This window comes from Emys orbicularis, chromosome 1 (genome assembly GCF_028017835.1).
Source record: "Emys orbicularis isolate rEmyOrb1 chromosome 1, rEmyOrb1.hap1, whole genome shotgun sequence".
Lineage (NCBI taxonomy): Eukaryota > Metazoa > Chordata > Testudines > Emydidae > Emys > Emys orbicularis.
In genome coordinates this window covers 250,951,015-250,965,869 of record NC_088683.1, presented here as the reverse complement: position 1 = coordinate 250,965,869, position 14,855 = coordinate 250,951,015, and the positions used below count along the sequence as shown (strand labels likewise).

General features: G+C 41.4%; 1 protein-coding gene across 1 annotated transcript in view; it reads right to left on the bottom strand.

Moving 5' to 3' along the window:
• Positions 1-1,160: 1,160 nt before the first annotated feature.
• The window catches only part of IL18R1 (interleukin 18 receptor 1), a 28,695-nt gene continuing 15,000 nt past the window's right edge, over positions 1,161-14,855 (bottom strand). The window contains exons 7-10 of the mRNA XM_065423670.1: positions 9,187-9,323; positions 6,254-6,415; positions 3,565-3,723; positions 1,161-1,549 (exon numbers count right to left, since the gene is read on the bottom strand). Coding sequence (XP_065279742.1) covers positions 1,161-1,549; positions 3,565-3,723; positions 6,254-6,415; positions 9,187-9,323 — 847 coding nt within the window. The remainder of the gene's footprint in view (positions 1,550-3,564; positions 3,724-6,253; positions 6,416-9,186; positions 9,324-14,855) is intronic.

Here is a 14,855-nt window from a genome sequence, read left to right as displayed (position 1 = left end):
ATAAAACATATTCCAGTTATGTCATATTTACACTCATAAGCATATTTCTATAAAGCACTATGGGGTGCAACATCACACTTACGTCACCATTTATATCTGTGAAAATCTGTATAAAATGCTACCAGTTTGACCTGGTGTAAATAACTACTCACAATGCCAAGGCACTGGCGAACCAAGGCTGGTATCTTAGATATTGGCAATTATTTTTCCCTCTGTTTATCAAAGTACCAAACTCTATCACCTCAAGCCCCTCGCCTGGAAGCAGCTCAGATACAAGTCGTACCTACTGGCCTCTCTGGAGAAAGCATTATTTCCCACTCCCCTCACCTAATCAGTTATTTAGAGTACTCTGAGCTGAATAACACTAATCCAGGGACTAAAATATTGCTTTGCCATGATGCCTAAAAAACCACAATCTGGCATTGGTCGTGGCAGTAACCACCTATAACTACTGAGACTACTATTAGGATTGATATATACAAACACACCATATTTCTACTATTACCTTGTCCTCCCCATCCCCTTCTTCCAACCCATCACTCCCCTCCTCCCATTTGTCACTTTATTTACTTGTGTTATATTGTCTAAATCCTAGATGTTGAGCTTCCTAGGGCAGAAACTGTCTTTGTGTTATATGTTTGTATAGTGCTTAGTACAATGTGGCTCTGATCCTGACTGGAGTCCTTACATGCTATCACAAAAGAAATCATAAATAACAATAGTAATCACATTTCTAAATAATAATACTTTGAAAATATAGACTATTCACAGGGCTCAAATTGCTTTACAAAAGTGTGCAAGCAGAATTAATGTTTTTCTATGAGAAATGAAGAAACTGTGACATAGAAAGGTTTTGATCTGCCCCCATGTCACACAATGAATCCAAGGCAGAGTCAGGTTAGATTCCTTGGGGCAGTTCCTCAGTTTGTGTAAACTGTCAGAGCCCCAAGGGTGAGGGGCAGGGTTAACCTAGCCCTCTGAGCTATGACAATTTATACAAGCTGAGGATCTGTCTCATCTCTCAAGTCCCAGACGGTGCTCTATTCACTGGACCATGTTGCCTCCCTAAAACACGTGCACTTAATATCTTCTATGTAAGTAACATCATGTGCTCATTTCCGCAGCATGTTTCTTTTCCAATTTTTGGTTATAAGAATGTTTTAGACTCCCAACACACAGCTGTTGCTTGAGTTCCTTCTTCTGAGATAGGACTCAGAATTATTGTGACTTCTGATGTTTGACTTGGAAGCTCTCACTGGCATCAGGTACCGAAGGTTCTTCCAAAATCTGGAATTCAAGGGAAGAGACTTATCCTCTTTCCACTTCACAACTCTCCTGGATGGTAGAAGCTCCAGTGATTTTGGCAAGACATTATAATCACTTATAAGCATGTATTCAATTAATATTATTTTAGTCTTCCTTTCAACCAGTGCCTTATGCAGTCCAGTCTCAAGTTCATACATGACTCTGTCAGAAATGTAGTTCCGGCTCAGTATAATGATTAATCTTCTGCTTTTGTCAATAAATGACTGGACATCATCAACAACAGCTGTAAATTGAAAGATACAGTCATTATTAAAATCAGTTGAAAGTACAGGCATTGACTCAAGACATCTTTTAGCAGTAGTAATAATATTGTACATATTTCAAAGTGACTAAATTACTGTATGTTTTGTTCCTTCCTAATCTATCATACTACTAAATAATGAGAAAAAAAGAAAAACAAATAATCTCAGATGTTTAATTCTGATCAATTTATGTAAAACAGCAATGGAATCCTAATTTGCCTGTAGTCAGCATACATTTCTTTCATGTTGAAAAGCAATTACAAACCAACATATCAGCTCTGGCTATTCCTTATTTAACAGATAAGGTCATCCATAAAGGTCCATCCTGAGCATAAGAGTACCTCCAAATTAAGTCATCAGCCAGGCACAGCTAACCACTTCCTGTAACATTCACTAAATTTGTAACCCTCACTTCACTACCTTTTGTACCACCAGATACCTTCTTCAGATACCTAGTAATATCAGTACCACAGATAACCAAGTCTGTGTAATACTTGCACCCTCTGCCACACGTAACAGTATAGATTACTATAGAATGACATCTAGCAAACCATTATTTCACAGGTTTTCAAAAACAGTGCTTTCTTAAAACAGGGATTGCAGAATAATTTTGTTATTAAAAACAGTGAATGAAATTCAGTGGAGAAGCCCTATATCCTGCAAGCAATATGTAACAATATGCTCATGCAGGACCATAGCTTTATCTAAAGATTTTTTCCCCTATAGACCTCAGAACTACATGGAATCCCACTGTACTGTCTGAGAATTGCAGCCTTTGTAAAGGGTCAGCTATTTATAGACTTTGTATATTCAAAATTCCACGTTTTCGCATCTATTTTAAATATTTCCGCAGCACCCATCACATAGATGTCAGCTATAACTCTGAGTCAGTTTTAATGAAAGCTGCTTCATCGTCTACATTTTAAAGATTACAGAAATAGTTAATATAGTGTGCCATGGGGAAAATGTGTGTTTCATAGCACAGATACAGCAAAAGCAGTTGTATTGTAAAGCCAAGCTTAATTAAGCTTGGCTTTACAATCATTAAGATCTCTCAGGTTTCTGAGAAGCTGTAAGCAGAAAGCTTTCTGGAAAGGAAGAAAGCCAAAAGCAGAACTCTCACACTCATTCTGTGGTAACACCACAGCTAAATTGTTTTTCTCCTCTGAATTAATCTCAGCATTTAACTAGATAAAGGGCAATGTTCTACCCTGCACAGATTATTCTTGTTTGGGGGGAAGAGTGACATATTTTAGCTGATAGAATTTCATGGTCTTTGTTCCATCAGGGCTCAAAATTTGCTCCAATTCCATACACTGCTGGAAAGAGAAAAGGTGTTGACCTTCTAAAGCTAGTGGGTCTTATAAAATCTGTGCAAATCCTGGGAAATCTGATGACTGTCTTGTCAATGGTTGACCTGCCCCCAAGCTGCACAGTAGTAGCCAAGGTAGGGAGTCTATGGGTGTTAATGATGCTTGAAGAAGCATTAAGTCACAGTTTGTATTCCTAAGAGCAGAAAAGAACATGGCACAGAGAGCTGCTGCTATCATGCTGCACCCTCTCTCATTCTTGTCTCTGAAAGCGATGGATGCCCAATCCTGCAGGCCTTTCAGGTTCTAGGAAGGGAAAGAGCATGTCATAGAGCTAGTACTCCCCCATCCTCCTCTATGCACCTAGTGGATGATCCAAAGACCATTCAAGTCAATAGGAATCTTTCCATTAATTTCAATAGCCTTTGGATCAAACTCTTCTTTTGGTTACCTCTACACACTGAAATGAAGGACAGAATAAGTCTAAACTTTCTAAACAGCCTCTGATTTTGTATGCATGTCATTTGATGTGTATTTCTGTCATTTGTACCCCAAAATAGAATCCCCTTTGAAAATGTGACACTTAAGCAAAAATGCCACATTTACAGAGAACTTTCTAATTACAGATCCTGGCATCTCTGAGAATTTTGTACCAGTTTAATACCAAGGACATTTCATTTGCTTACCTCCTCCAGGAGACACATCCCGCTCAAATATACACAATTTGTAACCAAAACGGTCTTCTAATGTCCTGGGCAATATCTCCAGAGCAAATTTTCTTTCTTCTACGTTGGTAGATATGGAGTCTTTCAGATAAGACACAAAAGCATCATATTCTTTTCCATCTGGAAAAAAATGACCAATTTTTGTCCTGTTGGTGACTGAACAGATCTGATCCATTACACACATGATAGCTGACCCTTCACCCTGACCCTTATAATACTGCACCACTGGCAACCATTTTGAGATAAGAGATTTCTCTTATCCATCTGTCCAGTCACCTTTCACACAAAATACCCAGGATCAATTTCAATCTGACACAAATAGATCTACCCACTTTGTTTTCCCAAAGGGTTGCAAAAACTGTGTCCCTTTTTTGTTGAAAATTATTGAAATGTGAAATTTCTTGACCAGCACTAATCATACCTAGTTAAACTGAACTTATTGATAGAAAGTTGCATCATTAAAATGTGGTTTTACCCTGAAAAGTGAGTCTGTAAAAATAGCATTGTGGGATTCCAGGTTTCTTTCAGTTCTTCTCCTACATAAAGACTGTGAACCACTTTGAGATTTGCTGATGAAAAAGCGCTATATTATTTGCTGATGAAAAAGAGCTAGGTATTATTATTATTCCACTATTGGGTAGTGTTGCAGTGTGGAGATTGTCAAAAGGGAAAAAAATCAGGATATATTTTATTTTATGTATTTAGATTTATAATAGCATAACAAAAAAAGGCACCTTCCCAGGCCGTAAGTGGTGTTGGTAGTAAGTCACACACACACACACACACACACCCCAAAACATAAAGACAAATTCAGCAGCAACTGCCACCATATATAGCAACTAATTAAACCTTATAACTGAACAATGAAAAATAACACCCTGTCCTCCTCAAATATAGTTTCCTCAAGCAGCACCTCCCAAAATCCACTGTAAAAAGGATAGCTTAACAAAGGATAGCTCAACAAATTGACACTACCTTAGACCAAGGGCCATGAAGCAAGTCCCAAAGTTCAGGGGCGCTCACAAAAAAGTGGGCCACCTCATTTCTACTGAGATAATTCCATTTTGAACACTTCTAACTGATCTCAGCTGTGGCACTATGATATGGGGAAAGAGGGGCTCTCTCAAGTAGGCAGGTCCTAGGCTATTTAGGACTTTATAGGACAAAAACTTTATGGTACATACAGAAACCAATAATCCACCTTTATCGGTTATGAAGCACCAGTGTAACATGTTTCCGGTGAGATTCTCCACCTTAACAAGCAGGCTTTAAGATCAAGACTCAATTAAAGCACACTGCAGTAATCTACCAGTTAGGTAACACAAGCATGAAATCACACTAGTGTGGTCTGTATCCAAGAGTAAAAGCTTCAACCTCCTATCCAGAGGTAAAAGAAAAAGACTGTCCTAGTCCTGATGAAATCTGGTCATCCAGGGAAAAGTGGGAATCTAACCAGACTCCCAAGTTGTGGAGACAAGAAACAAGTCAAGGACACACATCTGCAATCACAGGAATGGACATAATCCTCTTCCTAGCCTCCACTGTTTCTCCCCAACCTACTAACATCAATTTTGCTTTATCTGGATTAAAGGTCAGTCACCTCACTCTCTACCATGTTCTGATCTCTACCAGGCACTGGGAAAAGCTTCCCACTTTGCCATCTGAGTCAAAGGACACAGAAACACAAAGCTGGATGTCAACATCACAACCCAAGTTTTGTACTAACTCTCCTAATGTCCTCCTATACATGTTTAACAAGAGGGAACATAAAGTGAAAACCTGTGTAAAACTCCACATGAGAGAGGCCCTAAGGGCTCTCTGGGACCTCTTCAAGAGATGGGAATGAGGTCACTCAAGTGTAGCCCCAACCATGCACTCGGAGGTCCTCAAGTGAGTCAACAATGCCTTGTGATCAATAATAGAATTAGGAAAAAAAATATTGGCACATACAATGTATCTTCATGCATTATTAAGAGATTACCAACCTATGCAACTAGTGCAGTCTAGGTACTGTATATACAGACTGACAAGGGTTAAGGAAATCTGAGGCATCTAGATACTATGAGGGTTGTCTCACCAAAACCTTCTCAGAGACTAAACCACAAAGGGAAGATCAGACCCAAAACAAGTTGGCCAATTGTCAACATCAAGTGATGTCTTCTTTGTGACAGCCTGCTCTCCTTATGGTTGACATTGACAACCCTCATTAACACCTGACCAGCATCTCTCCAGTGATCTCCAGAAAGCACATGAATCTAGAGCACAAGTCAGGTGAGCACAGAAGGAATTTGACAGCTCCAGGGCACTCGTCTTCTCAATCGCCTCTTCTTTCTCTCCTCCACCAACCAACCCCTGACTTTCACAATGAAAAAATCAGGACACGTTATAGGATGATGCATGCTAACAGTATGTAATGCTATCTGTCACCTTTACTATTTTCTCCCAATCCCAGACACTTCTCTCCTAGCCAAGTCTTGCCTTGTTTACCCCTCTCCATCTGTTCCTACGCAATATCCTCCTCTCCTGGATTGTCTTTTGTTTCCATCTCATTATTTTATAGGACCTACCTGAAGCCAGAATACGCTATTTTATTAATAGTTCTATATCACTAAATGAACTTGTTTCAATGGCAGCATTTGCCAAATCCTACCTCCTATTGTGTCATCTTTTCCAGTGATGTCCCTGTAAAATAAAACTAAGTCAACTCTGAATATCACAGAGAGAACCACCAGGAGCACAGGAACAAGTGAAAAGAATACAGCCATGATTATTCCAGTAGTAAATACATGTGGGTGGAGATCTGGAGGGTTCCCTGTAAAACAAAAGCCCAAGAAATTACAACTTTGTGACAAGTGGCTCATGACATGATTTTTCTTAGTAAAAGTCATTATCATCTGACAGCTAGAACTAGAGAACTCTACTATTGTCCAGCTCAAGAAAAAACATTGAGGAATCATCAGAGCAAATGGGAACAGCTTGAAACTGAAAGGAAAGCCTTCATTTCTGAAGATGGGGGTTATGTCTACACAAAAGCATGACTGACAAAAAGCGCCAGTGTGGACAGCGCTTTGTCGGCAGGAGATGCTCTCCCACTGAGAAAGCTACCGCCCCTGGTTGGGAGCTCTCTCCTGCCGACAAAGAGCAGCTACACTGTGTGCCTTACAACGGCGCGGATGTGCACAGTGTGCACTGTGTAGACGTAACCTAAGAAAGGAGGGAGTTTTCCCCACTTTGAATATCTATAGTGACTGAAGGAAAAAAACTGAAAACCCCTTTAAAATGGAAAGGGTTTGAACTGAAGAGCATCCAGAACTGGAAGGACAGTCTGGAGGCGGGAGGCTGTTCATGAACATTGGATCCCCAGGGGGGTAGACTGTGGAGCTGTTTTAAGGCAATAGGTAACTCTTATTAGAAAGGGGATCTTACCTAATATGAAAATGTGAAGCCTGAGGTTGCAGCTTTGTTTGTTTTTTCTTTATGTTTATTTTCTGTGTGACGTTTTATGTTTGCTTTCCCTTCTGATTTCAACTTTGAATCTGTTGTTTTTCTATGAAATAAACTTTGTATTTTTATCCCAAGTAGGTCTCTGTTGTACAAACTACGTGGAATGTATATGCCAAAGTGACCTGATAACTGGGAGGCTGTTTCACATCTTTATGAGTGACAAGCCAGAGGGGAACGGTCCAAGTGTCTGCTAATTAAGAATGCAGGGAGGATGTATTTGGGGACACCCAGGACTGGAAGGGTTGTTGGTGTCACCCTGCAGAGAGAAACTAGGCTGGTAAGAGCTAGAGTGAGTCCTTATGCTTGTGGGCAGGCTACTGATGTCAGGACATTGAATCCTTGCTACACAGCACAAAGGCCCCCCCACAGATACAAGGAAGACAGTGACAGAACCCCCAACTGCTCTGGGAGAACCCCAAAATGTCTCACTTTCTATTTTTCATCATAGCAGATATTCCAATCTAGAATATTGTGTGTGACTCAGTTTCCCCATTCAGCTTTGTAATGCTGCTTGACTGACTAGAGCTAAACCACTGGAGGCTGTAAAGGGGTTATTACAGAACGTAGGAGGAAAGGTAAGACGATGACAGAGATAAGTGAGCCTCACATACACAGATTCAAAGGAGTTAGAAGAGAACAATGGCTGGGCCATCAGTTGGTGGAAGAATTGACCTAGTTAGCTCTATCCAGGCCAGGTGTTTTGGTAGCCAGGATATGTCAGTGAAAAGGCTGACAGTCTGACTGAGATATCTTTATGCAGTGTTGTTGTAGTCGTATCAGTCCCAGGATATTAGAGAGACTACGTGGGTGAGGTAGTAACATCTTTTATTGGACCAGCTTCTGCTGGTGAGAGACAAGCTTGAAGAAGAACTCTGTGTAAGCTCGAAATCTCGTCTCTCTCACCAACAGAAGCTGGTCCAATAAAAGATATTAACACACCCACCTTCTCAGTACGAGAGAGACACTGGGTATGTCTGTATTGTAGTCACAGGGTGTGACTGCAGTTCGAGTAGACATACTCAAGTTAGCTGTAATCTAGATAGTTTGGGTACCAGTGAAGTGAAGCTGTGACAGCATGCATTTCTGCACAGGCTGTCTAAACCCATCTGGGATCCTGGGTAATTTCTTGTGGAACTAGATGGTACTGAAGCTCATGCTGCAGCAGCTTCACTAGCTATCTTAAAGCTAGCTCAGATACGTCTACTCGAGTTGCAATAACACTCTTTGATTGTAGTGTAGACATACCCATAGAGACAGAGGGAGAAGATCGCAAGCAGTGTAGGCTACTTCTCTGAACGCGGAGGTGGGGAATAAGTCAGGCCTGCCTGAGCTATGGATAGAGAGGTTATGCTTAGGTAAGGGAATATGCCTGTAGGACTCTTATTTTAAATCTATTTCTGTAACTACTAAGTTGGGGCCCACTCAGAGAGACCCTGAGAAGGGACAGTGGTGTAGTTACCCAGTAACCATGACAATGTGTGTGCCATGTAGTGTTGAAACCAGTTTTCCTCAGCCAGAAGGAGATACATAGGAGGAAATAGTAGAGATGGGATCTTTGGGGGTACTAATAGGAATGCAGAGAAATAACCCTTCCCCAGGCTTTAACTTAAAAAGTGCTGATTCTTAAAGGATATCATTAGGCTTGGCATAATTTGGGGGGGGGGGGGAATAATTTCAACGGATGATATCAATGTTTATTTTTAAGCATTTTTTTTTTATTTTTATGGATTTAAATTTTCTCAATTGTGGGAAATTATTGGGAGGGGTTCAGACAAGTTTTAATGACTTTGAGATTCAAAAAGTCAAAACTTTGTAACCATTAAAATACAAATTGTCAACATCACATGTCAAAATATACATATTAAAGTTTGATTTAAGGATATTTACTAAGTTCTCAAGCAGCATTTTTCTTACTTTGCCTGTCCGTACATTGATTATTATCGATGGAAATATATTTTCATCAATTTGTGTGTACAGTGAAATCGACATTTACCAATAAAAATCTAATCCTTCCAAGCCTACATATAGTATTTGTAAGTCATTAAATTGCAGAAGTAAGAGTATTATATCATACTGTACCTTTCTTCAGTTTAAATATTTTTAATTGTGGCTTATTTGTAGTTTTCAAGAGGCAGGTATAATTACAATTCAGGTCCTCCTCTTTAACTGATTTAATCCACAATAGTTTTGAGGCATACTTCTTGTTTCCTGAATCACTACAACAGAGGTGCAGAGTTAATGAACAGTCTTTCCTCATTACTACATCCAAAGGATTCATTTCAATAAAGTAATTTAAAGGCACAAATATATGTAATGTGGTCTTAAAGGGCCTACTTAGTATTCACACCCAGTATGGATTTTATAAGTCTAAAAATAGGCTAACAAAGCTTTCAAATAACACTTTCAAGATAGTCTTCTTCTTCACCTTCACAGTTAAGATACAAAACCTGATGTTTAACAGATCATTACAATAAGAAACTACGTTTTTATGATTCTTTATGACTGCAGATCAGAATAAACTAGCAGTTCTGTACTAAAAAACAAACCAACAGTTAATGAATAAGCCAACTCATACATTAGACATATATAACTACATTGCTTCCTTTTTCCTTCTCATTGTCAAACTTAAATTAATCTTTTCAGTGAGGACAAATATACTCTATCAGTGAGATGTGGAGGAGACTCAGCATGGTCCCGTTCTCCGCAGGCCCCTATGCATGAACAAATCCAAGATTTATTAGAAATTAAAACCCATAGTAGTTTATTAATAGCACCTTGGCCTTGGGCCAATGCAGAAAAAAAAAGTAGTACAACAAAACTTAAAACTAAATCCAAAATTATAATATATTACAATACTCATAAATGCAGATTAAAAAAAGGACATACATCATTAATGACTATATGATCACCATGCCACTCGCTTTTGCCTTATTTTAGTGGCTAACCATGCAAATAGAGCAACCGCTTGAATCACAGTCACACTATCAGTTCCTAACAAATATTCTATTTTTTTGAGAGGTCATAGAACAAGGCATCCAGGACAAAAATACAGAAAGCTTTTTGACCTCAAGTGGCAATTCAAATTACCGTGTAATAAATGATGGGCTAGATCTTCCACCTGCCCTAAACTGCATGGACAAAGGCAGTTACACTTCTCAATGCCAGCATACCAGCCTTCTAAATAAGCTGTCTGCATGAATAGGTAATGGAGACCTGTGAAGGCAGTGTGTTATTACACAGACTGTCTAGATATCTGGCATACCCATAAGTCTTTTTTTAACAAGGGGAAATCACAGTGACATCTGAAATAGAGACAACTGCCATATCCAATTGCTTATTAATATCCTCTATTCCCGATTTGATCAGGGATTTCACCTTTTTAAACTTAAATCTAATCATTTCCATTCTGTGAAACCTAGAGAATGCAAAGAATTTTGAAAATGCTCTAACCAAGGAAATGTATGTGTGAGAGTCCTGATGAGCTGTTCCTCTAAGCATAACCTTGGCAAACGCTGTGGGTGCATCCTGTTCAAATCCAAAAATTAATACTACAATTTAGGACTTTGGACAGCCTAGAGTTCATACTTGTCTCAACTCTAAGGAGGATGATTGCAGTATTATTTGGCAGACCAAAAATCTTCCTAAGAAATTTGTATGGAATCACTTCCAGTCCCGGGGGCTCATTCTACTCCCACATTTCTGTGCCATAGAAAATTTGAGCTTATACTTTAGCCTCAAACACTTTAAGGACTAGTGCACTTAAATTCACCCCCAGAGTCCGGATAAAAACGTTAACACTGAATCTGAGACCTTCTCTTTTGTTACCTGAATCTGCTTATCCCACAAGCCATTTTGTGAGAACCAGATACCCAGATAGCCGAAAGAGTTAACTTGTTCAATATAATGCCATCAAACTTCCATTTACACAACCTCCGTCTCTGACTAAAGATAATTACTTTAGCTTTGGCATAATTTATCAAGAGACCTTCCCATTGCGAGTATAAACCAAACATTTAAAAAACACTTCAGTCACAAAGGTGTCTGTGACAGTAAAACCATATTTGCATATAAAAAGATAGTCACAGTGTGATTCATGATTTTATGGGGGAAAATACTGAGCCCCTTTTAATGCTAGAACAAAATCATCAATATAAAAATTACAAAGAAAAGGGGCTAAAGACAGCCCTGTTGAACCCCCTTCGTAACTGGAAAAGAATCAATTAATTATCCACAGGCCTATCCCAATCTTAGTCACTGTGTCTGCGAAGAGCTTTTAAAAGAAAAAGTAACCAAGGATCTATTCCAGCAATCTCCAATTTGCCATAAAGACAATCCCCACCAATACAATACAAAGGTCAATTTTAGACCAACAAAAGCTGCATACGATTTCCTCCCCTGAAGGAGGCACATATTTGTGAATCAAATAAGAAAAAACAACCATCTGTAGTGAAGCGGCTCTTTTGGAAACCAGCTTGTTCCTCAGCAAATAAATTACTTTTTCCTGTCAAGTTCTCTAGTCTCATGAAAAGATACCTAGTGTAAGTCCAATAAATTAACTAGGTGGCAATTCCCAGAGTCTTTTCTATCCTCCTTTTTTATAAAGTGGAATAATAATGTTGATAGCCCAACCTGAGGAGAAAATCCTTGTATTATTTATATTAGAGAAAAGTTTAGCCAAAACAGGTGCCCACTAGTCAATGTTTTCCTTAAATACTTCTACAGGGATAAAATCCTTCCTGGTGCTTTATTACAGCATTATGGATAAATTAAAAAGTTAACTTCCTCACTGGATACTGCAGACCAATCTGGAAAGGAACAGGGAATGGAGGCTACCAGAGCTGATCATACCAAAAAGTTATTAGATGGTGTGATGCTGGCAGGCCAAGTGCCAGCTCTTGCCAAGGTAGCAGTCATTAGCTAAGAGCTGACAAACTCATAGCTGGAGACCAGACCAGTTCACTTATGTATTAGTGTTGCTCAAAATAGGTATTAGTCTTATAAGAATGTTTTTAGTGTTTAGAGTCTATAGAATGTTTGTAAGTTGCTGCATGTATTAATGTAATGTCTGTATTCCATGCTATAAGGAAATATGTAAGTTTTGCTGTATCACTTGGAAAATGTTTGCTCTAAACTTGTGAACTCAGATGGGAAGGAGTGTTTCTTCCTGTCCATCCAGAACTACTAAAATCAGATAAGTCATCAAGGAATGTCACAATACAAAGGATTGGTTAATGGCCTGATGGCACCTTGGAAATGCTTTGTGCAAGGAAGCTCATCCTATGGACTTGGAGGCTGAATGAAGGAAATAAAACAAAGACACAGGAAAATATTTCATCTCTTCGCTGTTTGAACTCTCACAGGGCCAGAGACACTAAACTGAAGCCAGAGATCCCCAGAGGTTACCCCTAGGTCTGCCTGGAAGACATTTTGAATTGACAGAGCTCTAGAACTCTGTCACTCTTAGAATTTAAATTGCAACTCATTTGTGTGTGTATGTTGGCTTGCTTTAACCTGTAAATAACTATTTCTTTTTCCTAGTTAATAAACTTTTAGTTAGTTTATTACAGAATTGGCTACAGGCGTTGTCTTTGGTGTAAGCTCTAGGGTACCAATTGATCTGGGGTAAGTGACTGGTCTCTTGGGATTGGAAGCAACCTGAATATTTTGTGATCTTTGGTGTAAGTGACCATTTATCACTAAGTCTAGTTTGCCTGGATGACAAGCTAGACTGGAGAATCTAAGACAGGAGTGGGCAAACTTTTTGGCACGAGGGCCACATTGGGGTTACAAAACTGTATGGAGGGCCGGGTAGGGAAGGCTGTGCCTCCCCAAACAGCTTGGCTCCCCCTCCCACTTCCCGCCCCGACTGCCCCCCTCAAAATCCCCGACCCATCCAACCCCCCCGCTCCTTGTCCCCTAACCACCCCCTCCCGGGATCCCCCGCCCCCGGGGACCCCACCCCCAACCAACCTCCCTGCTCCGACCCCATCCACACCCCTGCTCCCTGACAGGCCCCCTCGGGACCCCACGCCTATCCAACTGCCCCCTGACTGCCCCCCCACAGAACCTCCACCCCATCCAACTGTCCCCTGCTCCCTGTCCCCTGACTGCCCCCCTCAAATCCCCCGGGCCCGGCCCCGGCCCACTTACCATGCCACTCAGAGCAACATGTCTGGCTGCCGCGCTGCCCGGCCACAGCTAGACACGCTGCCACTCTGCTCAGCAGGAGTGCGCAGCTCCGCCGCCCAGAGAGCTGCCCACGCGGCGGCGTGGCTGTAGGGGAGGGGGGGACAGCAGGGGAGGGGCCGGGGGCTAGCCTCCCCGGCCGGGAGCTCAGGGGCCAGGCAGGACGGTCCTGCAGGCCGGATGTGGCCCGTAGTTTGCCCACCTCTGGTCTAAGGGCTGTGACTCCATGGTAAGACTGTTACAGTGATCCAGTGTTACCGTGATTTTTTTTTTTTGCCTTTCAGGCTTCTGTGAGTAGTAAATATACAATATCTGAAGAGGCTCTTAGAAGGAAGACAATATGCATAGTGAGCGATCAGCTGTTGTGACCTGCACAGGATGTGCCATATTTGTCTTTCTCCCAGAGGATAGAAGTGACTTTGTGTGTACGAAGTGCAAGCTGGTCTCCATATTGAAAGAGAAGGTTAAAGGACTAGAGACCCAAGTATCAACCCAGTGTTGCATCAGAGAAAATGAAGACTTTCTGGACAGAAGTCAGTGTTTGGTACTGCAGGCACAGCATGCTGAAGAATCAGAGAGAGCAGTGCAGAATGGGGAAGAAAACTGGTAGCATGTGACCTCCAGAAGAAGAAAGAGGAGAACCCATGTACCCCCAATGCAGATAGAGGTAAGAAACCATTTTCAAGCTCTCTGCACAGGTGCTACGGTGGAGAATGGTTTGGAAGAGTCATCTGAGGGGAGGGATCAGAAGGAGACCCCATTGACCGGAAGGCATGGGATGCAGTCCTAGGAATGGGGGTTCCATGACCACCACTCCCAAGAGGAAGGGACGGGTGGTGGTGGTCAGGGACTTTCCCATAAGGGGGATGGAGTCATCTATCTGCCATCCAGACCAAGAAACACAAGAAGTGTGCTGCTTGCCTGGAGCTTGAATTCAGGATGTGACAGAGTGTCTGTGGAGACTGATCAAGCCCTCGGCCCGCTACCCCTTTCTACTTCTCCATGTGGGCACCAATGATACTGCCAAGAATGACCTTGAGTGGGTCACTGCAGACTACATGGCTCTGGGAAGAAGGATAAAGGAGTTTGAGGTGCAAGTCGTGTTCTCGCCCATCCTTCCTGTTGAAGGAAAAGGCCCAGATAGGGACCATCGAATTGTGGAGGTAAATGCATGCTTGCGTAGGTGGTGTCACAGAGAGGGCTTTAGATTCTTTGACCATGGGATGTTGTTCCAGGAAAAGGATTGCTAGGAAGAGATGGGATCCACCTAACGAAGAGAGGGAAGAGCATCTTCACAGGCAGGCTTGCTAACCTAATGAGGAGGGCTTTAAACTAGGTTCGCCGGGGAATGGAGACCTAAGCCCTGAGGGAAGTGGGATACGGGGAGGAAACACAAGGAGGAGGGTGCAAGAGGGGAGGCCTCCTGATTCACACTGAGAAAGTAGGGCAATTGGCTAGTTATCTTAGGTGCCAGTACACGAATGCAAGCAGCCTTGGAAACAAGCAGGAAGAACTGGAAGTCCTGGCACAGTCTAGGAACTATGATGCAATTGGAATAACAA